The 19674-nt window shown below is 41.6% G+C and overlaps 1 protein-coding gene and 4 non-coding genes across 6 annotated transcripts; 1 reads left to right on the forward strand and 4 right to left on the reverse strand.

Annotated features, from left to right (window-relative positions):
* Positions 1 to 4455: 4455 nt before the first annotated feature.
* Positions 4456 to 19179, forward strand: prox3 (prospero homeobox 3). Of its 2 annotated transcripts, none has more exons than XM_049568765.1 (7): positions 4456 to 4809; positions 7012 to 7100; positions 7885 to 9740; positions 9844 to 9957; positions 11870 to 11982; positions 12618 to 12723; positions 16146 to 19179. In XM_049568765.1, the coding sequence occupies exons 3-7, from the start codon at positions 7887 to 7889 to the stop codon at positions 16317 to 16319; spliced, it is 2361 nt and encodes a 786-aa protein (XP_049424722.1). In that variant the 5' UTR covers positions 4456 to 4809; positions 7012 to 7100; positions 7885 to 7886; the 3' UTR covers positions 16320 to 19179. The 2 variants fall into 2 exon arrangements, with proteins under 2 accessions (XP_049424722.1, XP_049424723.1); XM_049568766.1 differs by having other exon boundaries at positions 9850 to 9957.
* On the reverse strand, positions 11060 to 11133 carry trnai-aau (transfer RNA isoleucine (anticodon AAU)). The gene has a single exon. It is a non-coding gene; the product is annotated as a tRNA-Ile (tRNA).
* trnai-aau (transfer RNA isoleucine (anticodon AAU)) lies at positions 13592 to 13665 on the reverse strand. The gene has a single exon. It is a non-coding gene; the product is annotated as a tRNA-Ile (tRNA).
* Positions 14198 to 14271, reverse strand: trnai-aau (transfer RNA isoleucine (anticodon AAU)). Its single transcript has one exon. It is a non-coding gene; the product is annotated as a tRNA-Ile (tRNA).
* trnai-aau (transfer RNA isoleucine (anticodon AAU)) lies at positions 15246 to 15319 on the reverse strand. The gene has a single exon. It is a non-coding gene; the product is annotated as a tRNA-Ile (tRNA).
* Positions 19180 to 19674: the final 495 nt, after the last annotated feature.

Below are 19674 nucleotides of genomic sequence, written 5' to 3' on the forward strand. Positions count from 1 at the left end.
CCTTTTTCTCTCATTCTCTAACACACACGTACACACACACACACACACAATCCCCCCTCTATGAGCTTGTTATCCCTCTCTGTCCGTTCGTTTCTCTCTGTCACCTTGCCCTGAGCTATTTGAGTACACTTCTGTCTCTCCCTCGCACTCCCATCCCTCTCACACACACATAAACACACTCATTCTCTTTCTGTCTATCTGTCTCACCCGTATGCTCTGTTCCAACCTGTCTCTGTCTTCCTGCTACTGTCAGTCTTGACGTATGTTGTGTGTCTCTCAGTGTCTGGCTCAGTTTCACTCAGGGGCCTGATTGTGAGCATCTGAGCATCTGAATACATCTGCATACAAGTAAGTCAATCAGCACCTAATACAGTTTACAGAAAATGAATAGAGCTGTATACAACATTCAGAGCATATCTATGATTCACAGTCTGACTCAGGTTGTCTGCACAACATAGAGATGGCCTAGCTGGCTAGTAGTTAACTGTGTTAACTCCATGAACAGTGCTAACAACAGTGCTGGTGGGGACCATCAGCCCACTCTCATTCCGAACTCATTGCTGCTTTGTCTGTGATCTGTGTGTTACCAACACACAAAAGCACCTTTCATGGCAGTATGATATGCCCCGGACAGCAGCAGTTGTTGACACAGTGCCCACATACCAAAGTTCAGTCAAGACCACTGTAGTCCAAAAAAAAAAAAAAAGAAACCCTCAATCTCCATTTGCAGTATTATATTTGACAGTAAGGCTCTATTCTGGGGCCTCTATGCTTTTCATAGGTCTACACAGAAAGCCTAAGGCGGAGAGAGCACACCTCTCTGCCCTTCCATGCACCTAGACGGAAAGCCTAAGGCAGGGAGAGCAGCAAGGAAGACACCCTGGGAACAGAACAGAGCAGCATCATTGACTAACAGAAATGATATGAGTCAGACACAGCATGAAAAGGAGGAGCTTGGGTGGAGGCAGGTTGCAAGTTGGTTTGCAGAGGAAGCGGCAACAGTAGACAGGCTGAACGACATAATGTAAGGAGCTGGAAAGTCCCTATAGGGTGGGCATGAGGGGAGGTGGATGGGTCCAACAAACCTTTGATTTACACCCAGGAGCTGGCTGTTTACTTCCCATGTGAATGTTGAGCCAAACTATGACTATAAAGTTGTGTTCTGTAGTCTCATTCATCCACTTGTTAGCGACCGCCTTTCTAGAGATACATAGAAGCTTCAAAGTTTATGAGTGGGGTAGGCCTATTTACTGACGTATTTTATGTCGTAGAACAAAATGTGATAATCTCTTAAGATTGCGTTAACCACAAACAACTGACTTTGAAAGAGGGAACCATAAGCGGTAAAACGCTAATACATTTCTGGGTTTTTTGAACTGATTCCTGTCAGACTTTATTAATGCTCTGAATGTTGTATAGAGCTTCTTTTGTACACACACAAAGTTCAGTTTACATGTCAAAAGGTTTACGCAGCCTGTTAAAACAGTTGTGTACATCTGTTGTGCCTCTGGAGGGATCTTTCCAATGTTTGGGAAAATGATGTCGTCAGGATTATTTCAGATTGGGCTTGAGACACAGTATTGTCAGAAGACAACATGTATTGCAAACTTTGGGTTAGGGGTTTGAAGTAAGAAGGCAAGAAGGATGCAATGAAAGATGCCATTGAGCTGCACTGTGGGAAATGGAGGATCCAGTGTTTCCTGTAGTGCTTGACCATTTTGGCTGTTCTTTTTTAAAAATCTGTCTCTTGTTAGTCTCCCCAATTAATGGAAGAGAACCACTAAAATACAATAAACTGAGCAATATTTGATTTTGCTTTCGGCCTTGTGGGGGCAACAAAACGGTTATGGCTAACGTGTCTAGCAAGCAAATTTACACATCCATAGCTGAGAGGAACTACATTCTCTGTGGCTTTATTGCTATGAGTGACCCCCTTCACATTGCACACAGTCATTTGACCCATAGCTAATATAAGTATATTGATTAACACAGCTTTAATTAGGTCTCTATACCTCACATTGTCCCTCGCTTTATAGTATTGCTCTGACTTGTTTGCTGTTTCCTCTTTATTATGGCTGACTCTCCCCTGCATCTCTCTGCTCCCTGCTTTTTATATCCTCCCTCGCCCTCCCTCTCATTCCATCTTTCTCTCCCCATCACTCTCCCCCCTGTAAGTAAATCAATGAACATACACTTTATGCCATCTATTGATTCTTTCATATCTATCTGTCCTCACCCCCTCCTGTTCTTGCCCTCTCTATTTCTCTCAGTTTTTCACTCTACACTCCCCCCACATCCTTTCTTCTCACCCTTTTTGGTCTCCCCTTTGAATTTATAATCTCTCTCCCCCTCCTCTTTCTCTTTCTCTCTCACCCCAACAGTCCCCTTCTCTTTATATCTCTCGCTCTGGGACGTCCTATTTATATGGCTGGCACCTTCACGCTTGTGCTGAAGTGTGTGTATGAGTGAGAGAGAGTGTTTGATGTTGGTCTAAGTGGTTAACATAATATGAGCCCTCAGAGAGATGGTGTTCCCGCACTCACTCACACACACACACACACACACACACACACACACACACACACACACACACACACACACACAAAATTTTAGGCTTTTTGGTAGGCTTTTCTGTGAACAATTTGTGCTTTTTAGTATTCTCTAGCTTGTGCAGCAGATCCATGTATTATCTATCAATTGCATTCTCCCACTCTGCCACTCTGTCCAACACACACACACACACACACACACACACACACACCTTTGTGGCTCGACCGCCTTCCTAGAATGACAAAACCCGGTATTATCTTTTGTTATTTATTATTGCAGATGGAGCCATCATTTCATGACCTCGCCGTCTCTCGCCCTCCTCCCTCTGAATATGTTTTTATTTATTCAGACCTCTCTCACTTTCTCTCTTTCCTGTCCTTTCCTCCACTCTGCATGTTTATCTTTATTCAGACACATCTCCCTCTTTTTCTCTCCATCTCTACCCCCTTTCTCTCCCTCTGTACCCATGTGTCCAGCTTTTGTTACCAGCCTCGTTTCCATAACAACTGCGACCTTTCAGTCAGTGCCTAACCATTTTTAATCAGAAGTAGAGAAAGACAGAAATGAGATGAGACAGAGAGAAAGAGAGGTGGAGTGAGTTTGGAAGGGGAAGGTTACTCAGGTGATGCATTTGATGGAAGATAAAAGAAATGATTTTCCAAAAAAAAAGAGATAATAATAAGGAGGTCTCAATAAAGTTAGGAATGGAAACTGGCTCTGGGCTCCTGGGGAGACCTTGTGAGCACTTTGGAGGCTGGCTCTGAAGGGCAACATTCCCAGCAACAGGTGGCAAAGTGCTGCTCAAGGTCAAGCATCAACATTATTGTTTTCCTTGAAACTGGTTGATTTAAGCAAAAAGGTTGAAGTAAATCATCAAAGACAGTTCAAATCGGACTTCACTAAAATTGATAAAGGCTTTGATAAACGGGGTATTTTTCCTGTGTTGCGTTAAAATATGGTCCATTTACTTCTGTTTACCTTCAGTCATTATGGGATTGACTCCAAGACTGGTTTTATTTCAATACTGTGATATCTTGAAATAATGTAAGCATAGAATAGCTACCTATATTTTTGTTCAGGAGGTTTTCACCAGGAGCCGAATTATCCGCAGACGTCTCCTTCCCTCCAAAACAAACTGACCAGGTGATTAAAATCGATAAAAACACTGAATAAAGCAGTTTCACAATACAAATCAGTGTTTCTTCCACCCTGTTTGACATATCACAGATGGCCTGCTTGCCCAGCACCTGCTAATGTGTGCTTACTTATTTTTTCTGCTAACTTAAAGCGTGCTCGCCTTACTTCTGAACCAGATGTTGGTGAGCCAAACATTGGTGAGCCGACCTTTAAATTAAGTATTACTTTTGGCTTACAAAGTTCTGCAGTAACTCTTTAGTGCCTTAATTCTGGATTTGTTTTGTTTGTGCTGAGTCAAATTAGGGATGTATTGTCAGTTCTGTGTTAGTTTCTGTGCCTGGTTTCATAGAAAATACTTGTGATGAGATAAAACTGTTAATGAATGACCTGACTTTCATTGGTGAATATAACCTTACAGTACATGAGAACATGCTGCTAAAAGTCTGTCACCTCACTGTTGTAATGCAGCAGAAGCTCTACAGACTTTGTTGGGCTTTAGAAAGGCTGCTCAGTCTTGGTCAACTTCCCATCTCCATAGCCTACCTGTGGGTGTGTCTGTGTGGAGAACAAGTAGCCATCTGCAACAAACTGTTGCTATCATGACTTATCAAAAATGCATTAATCTGAAATCAGTTAGCGTTACTTCTGACTATTTAAACCAGCATCTCTAGTGTGTGTGTGTGTGTGTGTGTGTGTACTGGGGGTCATGCCAACATGGGAGGGACCGGACCATCAAGTGGCCAGCTCTCGAGCCCGCCCGCCCACCGCGCGCCACTCCACACCGGGAGCAGCGCGTGAGGATGATGCCAGCCAGAGATAGATGGGTTGGCGAGGGAGGAAAAAAAACCTGCACAGTGACACAACTCGAGTAAAGAGGAGGCGGTGGATGAGTGAGAGTAAAACTGCGAGAGTTACGGAACAAAGGACAAATAAAGAGCAGAGGAGAACAGGAAATAGCCGGAAACTCGCTGCTGGCTGGTTCTTTTTCTGCCCGCACCGATGTCCGAGGCCCGCCCGGTGCCAGCTGAAGACAGTCGACCGAGGCAGAGCGCACAGGAACGGCCACTGGAGTGGGAAGCGTCGGGGAGCGGACACCGCTGGAGCTCCTCTCTGTGACTGAGAGTGAGTAAAATTTTTAAACTTCACACGCAACATAATGTTTGACATTTTCCACGGTGAACAAGCTACAAGGGTCAGTGTCTGTTCTACTGCTCTCTGTGTGTGTTTGTTTTTTCTCTTTCATACTGCGACATTATAGTCCACCGCTGCCAATTAGTCACAGGACGCACCGCGGGCGCGCGCACACATAAACTGACAGCTCGTGCGTCAGAATGGCCAAAGCGGATTCCTCTCGCGTGGCAAAACCGGCAGATGTTGCCACGCGGAGGCTTCAAACATAAGCTTCAAACATTATATAAATTATTCAAAGTGGCGGTATTTCCACCTGCATAGATAGATAGATAGATAGATAGATAGATAGATAGATAGGTATGGGCAACATACATTAAATTAAATATTTTAAAATAATTTCAAAAATAATTTTAAACAAAGTGATAGATAAGCCCAGACAAATAGCTCACCCATATAATGCTAATGGAATTTATTTGAAAACCATACATATTTAGCTTTCCCTTTATAATACAATTAGGCCACAAATATATATTTTTTAATCAGTGTGAACTGCTTGGATGCAAATAGGCCCGAGGGCCTAATAATTGGGGTAACCTGTTGGCTTGTGTGTTTTTCTTGTGTATTACAACATGCTATCAACACATACACCCACATTAGAATCTCTAAATATACTTTATATAATACCAGTGACTTGTGTGTGCTTTATTTAGTGTGCATTCCCTCTCTTGTCAGTTTTCCCAGTGCCAGCCACAGCAGTCCAAGAGTACCATTCTTAAGTCTAATCTAGTGGTTAATAGCTTTCATTTTCATTGCTCAGTGTTCATATTTTGCGCAGCTTTCCGCTGGCTTTGAAAAGCTAATCTGTCCCTGATATAAGCGCATTGGCTGGTTTGCCATCTGGGCTGTATTATAGTAGAGAGGACAGGGCATTTGAATAATTGATATTTAGCTATTTATAGTAGGATTATTCTCTTCATGTTGCACAGGGGACCTATGCACTGGTCTATCTATCTATCTATCTATCTATCTATCTATCTATCTATCTATCTGTGGTCTAATCATTTTTAATTCCAGCCACTGACAATCAAGTAGCTCAGTCGGCTTAAAAAATAAAATACTGTCTGTGTTCACATTTCGTCTGCCTACTACACCTCTTTTAGTCTGTCCTTACATCTGTCCATTTATCATCCATCCATCTTTCTGTTCGGTGAGCGGTAGTGTATCCATCTGAAGTGGATTAGGGGTGTTATCAATGCTAAGTAGGACTGCTGTTCACACACACTCTTGCATATGCACACACACACACACACACACATACATGCTGCTCTCACTCTATTTCACTCCCCAAGGACCATTGACCATTGTCAGCCCTCTCTCAAGCCTCTTTTGCTTTTGTGTGAATGTGTGTGTGTGTGTGTGTGTGTGTGAGTGTGTTTGACGGTAAACACTCTGATCAAACAGTGCTTAACAAGCTGCCTGCACTGATAACAGAGAGAAGAGAGGAAGAGAGGATGAGAGAGGGATAGAGAGGAAGGAAAAAGGGGAGAGGGGTGTCGGGACGGAGAGGTTACATACTAAAAAAAAAAAAAAAAGGAATTGGGATGTGTGTTTTTGATCTTGATTAAATAGTGAAATGTGCTGTTATTCATAAGCCCAGCATTCGCTTTTTGGTTTTATAAGCTTTTCCAGGTATTGTATGGAGGCTGCTTAGAAGTACCCACTGTCAGTATTTTAATTACCCACATTTCCCAGCAATAAAAAAGACATTTTCCAGCAAAAATGCTCTGCAGTATTTTAGCACAAGATCATCATCCGTACACAGCTGTCTCCCGCCATTTTGTCACTTTTTTTTTTTGTTTATAACATTTGTGCTTTCTTAGACAGCACACAGTTGAGAGAAACAGGAAAGATAGTTGGAAGAGAGGTAGCTGATATGTGACAAAGATCATCAGCCAGATGTTAACCTACTGCAACACCAGCAACTAGCCTGGTACCCGGTCTGTTGACACCCTCTCTCTCTGTCTTCCATTGGATTTTGGTCATTCTGTAAAGTGCTGTTCCTCCTATGTTAAAAAAAGGCATGGAGGTGGATTTTGACCCTTTGAATAACTGTTTGGACCACTTGGGAATTCATCTACTCTGTGCTTTCCTAAATTCTTCAACACTGTTACAATGTGTGCTTCTATTTTGCAGCTCTGTGCAAGGACATTTGCAGCTCATTGTTATTACAAGTGGAAGTGGCTGTGTGCTGTGATTGGCCAGTGACCTGTTTAGCTATCCAGGTAAGCAGAAGTCCTCTTTGGCAGCACCTATGGCAATAAGCTGTGATTGGGGGTGTGTTTTTGAATCTCACTTCCCAGAGATCAAAGCAGTGTCGCCAGTGTGACGCCATTCTTTTGGCAGTTGGCACCTGACCGTTGTAACAGCTTACATGCATCGCTATAGCAGAGAACGGAAAAAACAATATTCTACTTCCCACACAAATTGAAGAGGCAGTTGGTTGCGTTAGCTCCACCTACCCCCTCTGGCAGACCAACCACTGCTGAGTGATAAACGTGTCACTAACTGCGCCACTCGTGATTTTTTCAGAGGGTTGGACACTACTGTTACTTCATTCAGAAGTAGATAATGACTTAACAGGCATTCATTTAAATGAAAATCTTTAAGGTTATTACTTGAATACAGAAAAGTAACCCGTGTGGCTGTTATAGCATTATATATTATATCATTTGATTGTTATTGCTCATGTATTTATATCAAAGCAGCATTTTGCTGTTGCTTAAGGTGGAGCTTAAACTGTTTTCTACAGGGCTGCAACTAATGGTTATTTTCATTCTAGATTAGTCTGATGATTTGTTTTATTAATAGACTGATTGTTTGGTTTGTAAAAATTTGTAAATTCAAATAGAGAGAAAAGCCCATTACAATTACCCAACGCCCAAAGTGAAACCTTCACAATGCTCAATTTTGTCAAACCAATATGAACCCAAATCAATCCAGTTTAATCACTAATTAAAAAAAACAATCATTCTTTTTTTCTCCTTCCTCCTCTGTCTCTCTCTGCAGTGATGGATTCCCCCACAGATCTTTTCAATGACTCTGCTCCCCAGATGCACGCATTTGCTCCCACTCAGGGCTCTACAGATCTCCCTGGAGTTCATCCTCAGCCCAGTGCAGGCCGCCCTCCTCCTGCCTTCAGACCTCCTGGCTTCCCCCTCATCCACCACCTCCTCCAGCCGGGAGGAGCCCCCAGGAGGATTGGAGGGCAACTCAACACAAACCTGGGCACACATAGACACCTGGAGGACAGAAATTTGGAGGAAGACAGGGGAGAGAGGGATGGACAAGTGGAGCAAGGGATGGATGGAGCAGAGGAAGGAGTAATGGAGGGAGAGGACAGCTTGTTGGGAGTTAAGAAGAGGCACAGTGATGCCGCCCTCGCGGCTGAGTGGAGTCAGGACGTCTTAAAAGTGAAGAGGATGAAGCTGGAGAGCCGGCCAAGAGATGGAGAGGCAGAGGAGGGAGGGAGGAGGCGCGAGGGAGGTAGGGAGGGGAAGAGAAGAGAGAGGGAGGAGCTGAAAGAACAGCTGGAGGAGGCAAGAGAGAGACTGCAGGCCCTGCAGGAGAAAGTATGGAGGGCTTTTGGGGAAAAGCACATGGCAGAGGAGGAGAAGAAAAGGAGGTGCAGAAACAGAGAAGGAGGAGAAGGAGATGCTGGGATGATGGAGGAGGAGGACATTGCAGAAGGGATGTATGATGAAGAGGACATTGACGGTGGAGAGATGGAAAAGGAAACTTTCTCCCTTCTTTCCGTTTCCCCTTTTGACAGCTTCCACAAACAGAGAGAGGAGAGGCAAAAAGACAGAGAGGGGAGGACGGAGAGAGGGAGAGGTGGAGGGTTGCACCTGGAGGGTGTGATGGAGGGAGCGGGGTTGTGGTTGGATTGTGGAGGGCTGGTCAGAGGAGACTGGCATGGAGGGATAGAAGATGAAGGGGAGGAGGGAGGGCAGAAGTTTGCTCAGGCTCTGAAGCTGGAGCTGGGCAGCGCTGTTGCTCGAGTCATTGACCGAGTTCTCCGCCTTTACACCGAGATGACAGATGTCACTCCCTCCTCTCCTCCTGCTGCCATCTCTTTCCTCCCCGCAGACACGGGGAATGATGACGGGAGGGAGAGGGGAGTGTGGATGGGACTTTTAACGAGAGGAAGAGGGGAGGAAAAATTAAGAGGTAAGGATGAAAAGACAGGAAGGCAGGATGGAGAAAGAGAAAAAGAGCTCCAAAAGAGGAGCAACGGGAGCACCATGCCTCCTGGACAGCCTCATCGCACTGAACCATCAGATCTGGCAATGCCATTGGCTGTTCAGAGGTCACCTGACATACGAAAAGCCCACCCACTCCTCGGCCCACCTCTCTCTACTCACCTGAATCCCTCTCATCCGAGCCTCTCCCTCCATCACCCCTCTCTACCTCGCCCTCCTCCTCTTTCTCATCCTCCCCTCATGCCTCCAGCATCACAACCCAAAGACCTCTCCTCCACCTTCCATCCATCCTCCTCCTCCTCTTCCTCTTCCTCATCTTCCTTCCCGGCGCCTCCCCCTCCCCCTCCTCCGCCTCCTCCCCCTCTCCCTCTCCCCCTTCTCCACTACTCCATGCAGCAGCTCTTCTCTCGCTCCCTTCACCACCCTCAGCTCCCCCACCTCCCCCCGTCCCGCAAGGACTATTTGAACTCCGACCCTTTCTTGGAGTTCTCGTCTCACCCCTCATCTCACCCCTCTTTCCCACCGCTCCCCTTGCTCGGTCACCTGGACGCCTCCCTTGCACGCCACGCTCATGGAGGCAGGGAGAGAGGGATGAGGGGAGATGGGGGGATGAGGGGAGGAGGCGGGATGGATGGAGGAGAGCTCTTCCTGACTGCTGGGGGAATATCCTTTTTTTTCAGCAAGGGGGGAGGAATGAGGGAGCGATGTGTGTTTGTTCATGAGTGTGTGAAAAAGGACATATGTGTATCTCCTTAACTGGCCTCATGTATACACCCAGGAAGGTTTGTCTCCCTGCCATCTGAAGAAAGCCAAGCTCATGTTCTTCTACACACGGTATCCCAGCTCCAATACACTCAAGACTTACTTCCCTGATGTCAAGGTGTGTGTACCCCATCGCAGTGCTGGATCAAGGTTTCTTTAAACTATAATAAAAGTCGGATAATGACATAGCAGCCAAAATTCATCTTCATTCAACATCCACAATGTAACAAGTAATTATAGCTAAGTAATAAAAGCACAATATTTCCCTCTGAAAAAAAATAGTGCATCAAATTTAAATACTCAGGTAAAGTACCTTGAATTGTGCAAATACACTTAGCTACTTTCCACCTCTGGTTATATGTGAGGCACAATTTTACACTTCAATACAACACAAATATAAAAATACTCAATACCTCTTTGAAAAACCACTGCAAACAGAAAAGAAAGTCCTAGGTACATGAAAAGAGATGGATTTTTTCTTCTTTTTTTTGGAACAATCTGCACACAGTTCTGGTACAGAAAAGTCACTGAACACACACCCACAGTCACGTGGTGGGTTTGTTGCATAGAGAATGTTGTATCAGCCACAGGTTAAAGATCAGTTGATTTATTTAGCCTATGTGCAGTAGGCTATTGGGTTGCAAATCTGATTGTAGATCTTTTTTTTAAATTCTTTATGGTACTTTCACTACTGTCAAATGTATAATTAATGGAGATCGTATCCTTTTCAACAGAAAGACACTGAATGCTAGCCTGCTAATAATAATAAATACAGCGAAATATAATGTAATTGGTACAATTTCTATTTTCTTACATTTCCCCATGCCTGTCTTCAACTCACTGCCAGCCAGGCAGCATCTCTCATGCGGGGCACTTTGTATTTTTCAGAGCCAGTATCATAGATTTTATGGCATGTTAAACACAATGACAATCAATCTCTCCTCCACACATACTTCTTTCACCACAGTTGAACTTCCGAAGATGTAATTTTGCCACCGGAAGCAAACTTATACGTATACCCTTCTACTTGCACTGATTGGAAATGAGGATGAGGTGAAATGTGTCAGAGCTATTTTAATTCATGAGTGAGTATAGCAATGGTTTTTCAAGGTGCAAGCTGTGGTTGTGAACACAACCTACCTACTGTATATTGTTTTTTGTCATCACAATTATTGGTATTAGTAGGACTATGAAGAGTTCCTGTTCATATGAAAACATCTTGGCCCGTACAGGGATCGAACCCACGACCTTGGCGTTATTAACACCATGCTCTAACCAACTGAGCTAACAGGCCACGTTTATGTATGAATCACATGGCCATCAGATCGGAAGTCATCGTGATGTTAGCCTTTCATATTACTGTATTTGTTTATGGGCAACCCTACCACAAGCAATTTTGGGAATTTTTAAAAAGCAATAGATTGAAGTGAAGGAAATATTCCAGTCAGATAATTTAGCTTGAACTGACTGAGCTCTAAACTGAAGTCAGAGCGGGGACTGCTTTGATGAAATGTTTGGGGTTGTTTTACAACAGTCTTAATAGCTGTTAGAAACTATTGGAAATACAATTATTCATAATAATTGTATTGGAAATACAATTATTATGAATAATCAAAGACAAATGACAATATTTTGGCTCTGACAGGCAAAATCAAAGGTCATATTTACATAAAATTTGAGTTTGGAAAAAAATATGTAATTTGTGTTTGAATATCTGTTAATACCCATACATCTGTAATAAACTAATATCAGCAGATCAAGTGCAGTCCAAGGTGGAGTTTACAAATAAAGAAAGAAATGTTGTTCTCATGTATTATTATGGTATTAATTAGTGAATATTAACATTTTCCATTATGAAGCATCAAAACAATTTCTCTCTTTCTCTGAGCTACTGGCTTTTAAAACTCTCTTTGAAGTCAAATGTTTTTATATAATTATTAATGCCAAACGAAATCATCTAATAAGCACCCCTCTCTCGCTGTCCTCACCTGCTCACTTCCTGTCCTGCTGTTTTCCTGTCCGCTGTCTAGTTTAACCGCTGTGTGACCTCCCAGATGATTAAATGGTTCAGCAACTTCAGAGAGTTCTTCTATATCCAGATGGAGCGCTTTGCACGACAGGCTGTCCGCGAGGCTCTCACCCGGTTGGTTTGAGTTGGCACTGGTTCACGTCAAACTCATTTGCTGCAAAACTTCCATTGTTTGACTGGGTTTAGGAGCTTGCATGTTGGCACTGGGCTTTCACATTAGCTGACACTTTGTCTGATTTATGCATCAGATACTGTGCATATGCTGTCCTACACATTTGGTAATTTGTAGAGAGAAAGAATTACAAAAACCAGAGTGACAAAACTTTGTTGTATCATGCTGCAGGCTTTCCTGTTTTGTGCAACAGTGTGAAGCGCCATCGCTTCCTCTCTGACAGTCATGCAGTTGTCCTATTATCAGCCAAGCAAAGAGATGCTTGAGGCAAAGAGATTACAGATCATATTTTATATTCATGAGTTATATTAAATGTGAATTTCCATCAGTTCCCACCACTCTTCCTATTTATGACAACAATTATCAGTGTTGGGTCTGGTTTACAACTGTTAGTGTAAGTGTATATGAAATTGATATTTTGGTTTAAGTGGTCAACATTCGCCATAGTGCATGCATTGAACACCCTCAGGAATTAAATAGGAATTAAATAACTAGGACTTAAATTCCACTACTAATAATACTAGTTGAATAATACATTCAATATTTTAAATATTAATATATTTTTTGTGCAATCCAGGGATGGTGCACCTCGTCTGGGCAGAGAGAGTCAGCTGCGAGTGGGCCGTGACACAGAGCTTTACCGCATACTGAACATGCACTACAATAAAAGTAACGTCTACCAGGTAAGGGGAGTGTGTCAGTATGCAGCATGGTTATAGTCCTTGGGTGGATGCTTTAATACCGTATAGCTCTGTCAGTGTGGGGAGAGTGTGCCTGGGTACCTTGAATCTGATTTGCTCCAAGTTTTATTTAATGGCAGTATGTCATTTTCCGTAAACACAAGGACACCCCAAGGTATTTATTTTATAATGTATGAAATAATATATGAACAGGATGTACATCACAAACTCTAACTGTTGTCTATAATGACACGGCCTTGGTTTATCCAATAAAGAATGACTTGTGCTGTCTGGGATGTTATATTTTCACCATAGCTGACAAGCTGATGTCAGGGAAAGACAAGATGAAAGAAGGGCCAATCAATTTTTATTTTTAACTTACTACCTTGAGAGTTTCTGTCCACATACATACAGTGTTTTTCCTGCTCATTTTAGTCTTTTCATTAAATGGAATGGAAACTAAAGCTGTGTTTAATTCATCCTCCTCAGGCTTAGTTGTCTTAAATCATCACTATTAAAGAGTTAAACCTTGTTTAAATGTGCTTGATGTATGAATGTCTTTCAACTGCTGTGATATAAAAAGCCCATTTATGGTAGTCTCTGCACAGGCATGTGTGAAAATGTAGTAGCTATTGCATGCACCTGTTAATGTTAGGGTGCACACTGTGCAAATGATGGGGCAGGAACTGTGTTTTTGTTCTCACTAATGATATATGATAGTGTTTTCAGATGTACACTCTTTTGTGTCATATGTTGAGTGCACCGTGCACTTACACTTTCTTGTTTTCCTGATACACAATGAATGTGTAATTCTGGATCAACAAAGATGAAGTGCTACTTAATGGGCACCAGATGTAAGTCAAAAGTGCACTGGCCCGTACGGGGATCGAACCCGCGACCTTGGCGTTATTAGCACCACGCTCTAACCAACTGAGCTAACCGGCCATGTTTTTAATAGATCAATGGCCGTCCCTTCGTTAATTATTATGATAACAGACATTGCAATAAGGATCTTCTGTTATTCACTCAATATCAACCATGATGTATGGTTCATTGTAAATGATAATTTGGCAAATAGTGTTGTTCCAGAGAATGTGGCTGAGATGGACAACCCCCACATAGCTAGTTTTAACATTCTAAATAAGTAATTAATTTAAAGATATGCATTTAATAAATAAATAAAAATAAAATACCATAATAATAATAATAATAATAATAATATAAATAGGCTGGTTAAATCTCAACGGTTAAAATGGTAAATTTGTTCAATTTCAAATTTGTTTCTCTAAACCCAAGTTTACTTAAAAAGTCGGCCTGAGAATATTTTAAAGATTAAGTGACATACTGCGCAGCACATGAATTCGAACTTTGTGCTAGTTTCTATTGGGGATATATTAGCATTGTGTTTTCTTTCTGTAGTAATGGGAGTATTTGTTCATCAGTGTCATTATACCAAGTATCCATTCTAAAATCTTTCTGGCCCGTACGGGGATCGAACCCGCGACCTTGGCGTTATTAGCACCACGCTCTAACCAACTGAGCTAACCGGCCATGTTTATTACTTCACAATAGCCGCCTGCTGGCGAATTATTATTCAAACAGACGTTGTATGTTGATAATCTATAAGCACTACTATAATTTGAAATAGGCTAGAGACTGAAATGAATCAAGTAATTCAGACACTGAGAATTTAACTCTCCCATCAGCCAAAGTAAGGATTTTTGTCATTCATTCATTATCATCATTTGATGGATAACCCCTCCATTGCTAGTTTTAACATACTCAAACGAATATGAATGTAAAATAAATAATATATTAAATACATAATTAAATTAATGATAATAATAGGAGCAAAGTAGTGCTAAAAATCTTATATGAATGTGTCAGTAAAATCTCCAGAAAGGTTAAAATTTGTGTTGATGAGTGTTAATGTCACATTATGAGGGCACTGCAAAACGATATCATTATATTATCATATACAATACTGACACTCCCAGTGAGCAACATACTGAAATGAAGGAGGCAATACTGACACTTAGATTCAGTTTGGAGTTTCTGTCCAATATACCAAGGATTTTTGTGATAAATCATTATCAATAATCACGACGTATGGTTCGTATTGATTGATGGTTTCGTCATAGCTAGTATTAACACTCTTATGAGTCATTTATTAGAGGAAATATGGATGTAATATTAATGAAAACGACTATAATAGAAATAATTATGTTATTGTTATTAAAATTTCCATAAAGGTGAACATTGTATTTTTCCATTTGCCTTGACGGAAATTCACTTCAAACACTGCCATTGAATACTGAAGGTATTTCATAACACATTACAACACCTTTGGCAGACTTATGAGTTAAGCTCATCAGTTGCCTATGTTCGGTAATGGTTTCTATTGAGTCTATTCAAGAGACTACTTATATTACCGAAGTCGGAGGATGTTTTCCTTTCATGATGATGGTGGTACTTGGATGATGAGTATTCAACTTACTTATCATGATTTCACTGCAAAATCTTCCTGGCCCGTACGGGGATCGAACCCGCGACCTTGGCGTTATTAGCACCACGCTCTAACCAACTGAGCTAACCGGCCACGTGGTAAGAAATTTGAAGACAATTTAACACCGACTAAATATGAAGTAGACCAGTGGCAGTAACACTAAATCACCTCTGCCGTGTGACGTCATACAGCTCATTATGAGATTCCAAAAATACAGTTGTTAGGGTCTGTGCTCACCCATACAGGTGTTAGGAGTTTACTGGCTGATTACACCTCTGCTCAGGCTGAAACTGTGAGCTGAGCTCCACATATTCTGACATGTCGTACACCAGGATGAGCACAGGTGTAATTAATAACCTTAATTATGCCCACGCTCCATTAACAGTTCCAGGGCCCAAGTATTATGCATGCCTTTTCACATGACATGGCTTTCGGTGACGCTTAATGGAATAGAGCACTCATTAACGTTATTCTTCTTCTATCTTCTTGCTACAATATCCTATCACGTAAGGTCACCAGATTCCACGCACGGATAAGAAATTGCATCTAACAGGAGAAAAGGGGTTATATCAATGAGGTGCAGTCTGTATACTCCCAGAGAGATCCAATCAGTGAAATTGTGAAAACATCTGCGTGGGTGCACTGTAGGTGTGAAAGGACTTTAATAACAATGATGCTAAAATTCTGAACAGCCATCATAACATGCGTTGTCATCTGCTTCCTATTGAGGTTATAGAACCATTCACTGCCCTGTAAATCTTGTTAAAATAAACACAAGTACAGTAGCTTATATGAGATAAAATAATAGGATAATTTTAGTCTTGCAAGATTAGATGTATAATTGTGTTCAGAATTTTAAAGCCCTACATCTGTAGACCTTGAAGTATTTATCCTTTGACGTCCATATTTGTGTCTGCAGGTCCCAGAGAGGTTTATAGAGGTATCAGAAGTGGCTCTGAGGGAGTTTTACTCAGCCATCTGGACTGGGAGAGACAGCGACCCCTGCTGGAAGAAAGGAATCTATAAAATCATTTGTAAGCTTGACAGTCCTGTACCAGATGCCTTCAGACTGCCAGGTTGTCCTGTTGGCTGATGATTGATCCACATGTATAAGAATAAATGCATAAACACACAGACTCACTAAAAGAAAGGGAATTGTGTTAAAGCATTCACAAACTGTGAGAAGTGGTGTGAAGGAATCCATTCAGTTCTGCAATTCATTCATAATGCATTCATTCTGAGACAAAAAAAAAAAGATAATTTTAGATGATAGAAGTATTTTGTTTGACAGTGTGTGCAGGGAAAGACACACAGACGCTTAAATGAACAGACACTCACAGAGAGAATGGTATTCTGACATCCTCAGTGCTGTGATAAGAGTCTTGTGACTGCACTTATCGAGGAACGTGACCATACCATTGAATTAAAACGGACAGAGCAGGAATTCCCTTTCCCAGCATTCTTCACCAGTCAGCTGACTTGTGAAATCACAGTGCTGCTACACTGGATTGACAAAAACTGTCGTGAAAATAAAAGTTGCTGCAGGCACAGAGCTGGGATAGACTGATGGACTGGATTTAATAACAACTTCACGGAAATATGCATACTTGTTGTGCATTATGTGTTACCATGAGACCACACATCATTCATTCACTTGAAAAGATAATATGCATTCCTTGGCAGTCCCTTGCAAATGATTGCAATTCAGAAAAAAATGCCATACTATGCATCCCCTCAGTAATCAAATGTACTGCTGATATCTGTTTACCAAGCATGGGCACTGCACAAATATACGTTTCAGATACTTGCAGACAAAGAATCCACATACCAAATTTTCTTAGATTAGATGCCCTACTTTCCTCATTGTCACTTAAACTGTGAGCAGAGCACGCAGTTCCTACAAAGAAAAAAATCCAGCTTCCTGATAAATATTGTTTAAAAAGCAGTAATATTGCTCTGTATTTGTTGGCAATTTTGCACAAGCAGCACCCAACTATCACCCAAACATTTACCCACTGCTCTCCCTCAGGGGGTGTTCACAGTTTTACATTAGAGTCTTGTCAAAACGTTGAATCTGACTGTTTGCTAGAAACTCACTGTAATCGCTGCCTTGTGTGTGTAGGCTTCCCTGCAGGGTCACAAGTACCTTTTTGTTCAGTGTGCCCTGCAGCTTTTACAGTTTCTCCATAGCTGCAGAGGCGCTTTCCTCTTTCTTTTGTTTGCTTGTTTGTTTGCCCCACCAACACAAAGCTGTCATGTATCCAGCAGAGAAATCAATCTTGGGAATCTTTAAAGAAAACATGAGGACCAATCATAACTACTGTCACCTAATATATTGCTGTTGTTTGAGAGAAATTTAAGGGCAGTGGTTGATTTATTTTTGCCTGTATTTCCATCTCTTTGTTCAATAAGGAATTATTATAGCTTTTGTACATGATGGCACAATGTAATCAAAATGTAAAGTTCTGCCAAGAGGGACATTATATTGAATTTAAAATAGTAAAATTAATGTTTTGTTGTTTCCTTGCTGTACTCTTATTGTTGAAATATTCACTTCTGTTTTTGTATTTCTTTAACGTGATGTTAAACTAAATAGGCCAGCTGCACAGTTAGTATATATTGACATTTGTTTCCTGGAAGTATTGCAGAAACTTTCACTCTATCTACTGTATATCATGACTCTGACCCAGAGGGGACTTCTGTTCATCAAAGTGTTGCTCCAGATGAAGCCTCCTCTGGCTTAATCACACCTCTGTGAGACCGAGCCCGTGTGTGAACTATTTGTGACGTGTTTTCAGGTGCATGTTTCCTATATTTGCATTACATTTTGTATTGTAATCTCTTCTGTTTCTCTCACGGCTCTTATCGGTCTCTCTTTTATATTGTACATATTCTTTAGATCTGTGCCTCATTCGGACTTTGGTGAATTTTGGTGTTTAAACTTATCAGTGAATTAAAGTGATACCAGGCTTGTGTTGTGATGTCTGGATTCACACCACACACACGAAACACACACACACTCTCTCTCCTGGTAGCCAGCACTAATACCATCATACTTTAAGCCTTTAATCTAACAACACTACCGCACTAAAACACACACATACACACATTCTCACTAACACTAATGCTTGGATGATGGCTTTGTAAGAGGCTCAGCCCTGGACTAAGTCTAGCCACCTGAGACAGCAGCACACACACACACACACACACACACACACACACACACAGAGTTTCTCTGGTATGCTAGCTATGTATCCAAACCACAGTCCTGCGGAAAAGCCTGTTTTTGACTAACAAGCTGGACAACGGCTCTTGTCACAGTGAACCTGGTTAAACCTAGACACATGCTCCACACATATTAGCTTTAGTTTGGCATTTTGAAGGAAGGCATTGGTGTCACGACACAGAATATAAATGCAAACATTCCCCAACTAACTTATTGTTGACTGTCAACACTTGAGAATAAACCAGGTCAGATTTTAGCCATCAAAATCAGCAACACGTTCTTGCTATTATTAGCTGGTCTCTATTTATTTTATAATAAAATCTTTCTGACACCAGCTTTATCATACTGCTGTGACTGATGCTGAAGCTTTAATGGCTTCTTTGAGTATCATTTTGCCATCTCTTTGTGTGCTTCCCCTTCGGACAAATCAATCGCCTGTGGAATCAGGAAAGCACCACAACAAGAACGCGCTCACAGTTTTCACAGAACTCCTCAAAGCACAAAACATCTATAGAAGTCTTCAGTGGCCTGACACAGAATTGGCACACATTACAGACTCTATACAGCCTATTTGTGTAAATCTGTAAAAAAAAAAAAAAAGAAAAAAAAAAAAAAAGAAAAAACCTGCTCTAAATACTGTAGTGATTAGCTCTGAAGGGAATCTGCAGTAGCTTTATTCTGCTTGCAGAAGCCTTTGCTCACTATGTGACAAGTCTCTTGAAAATAGAAAATAAACCACATAAAAACATCCTTACAGCAGACTACTGTTTCATTTGTGCAGTCTGAGGTCAAACATATTTCTTGTGCAAACTTGAATGATGCAACACGCTCCCAGTGGGTTTGGATGTGTGTCAGGAATTAGTATTTCTACTGCAGAAGACTTGAAAATTGTGTTACATATATCCACCCAGCATGGATCATATGACATAAGTCACAAGGTTTGATTAAGCACTTTGGGGATGAAGTGCTACTTGCAGCCATCACTCTCTCTCTCTCTCTCTCACACACACACACACACACCCGGGTGACATGCCTTTAGATCAAGTAGCTTAACCTTTGACTGAGTCTAGCCACCTCATCTTTTATTACACTCAGACTGCATGTGACATCCTGCTTAGAAATATGACTTTTGCATAACACTGCAGTGGTGCATCATCTGGATTACAGAAGTGTAATGTTTTGACATTTACATCAATAAAAAGCTGATGCGTCATCCCTTCTT

Source organism: Epinephelus fuscoguttatus, linkage group LG23 (genome assembly GCF_011397635.1).
Source record: "Epinephelus fuscoguttatus linkage group LG23, E.fuscoguttatus.final_Chr_v1".
NCBI lineage: Eukaryota > Metazoa > Chordata > Actinopteri > Perciformes > Serranidae > Epinephelus > Epinephelus fuscoguttatus.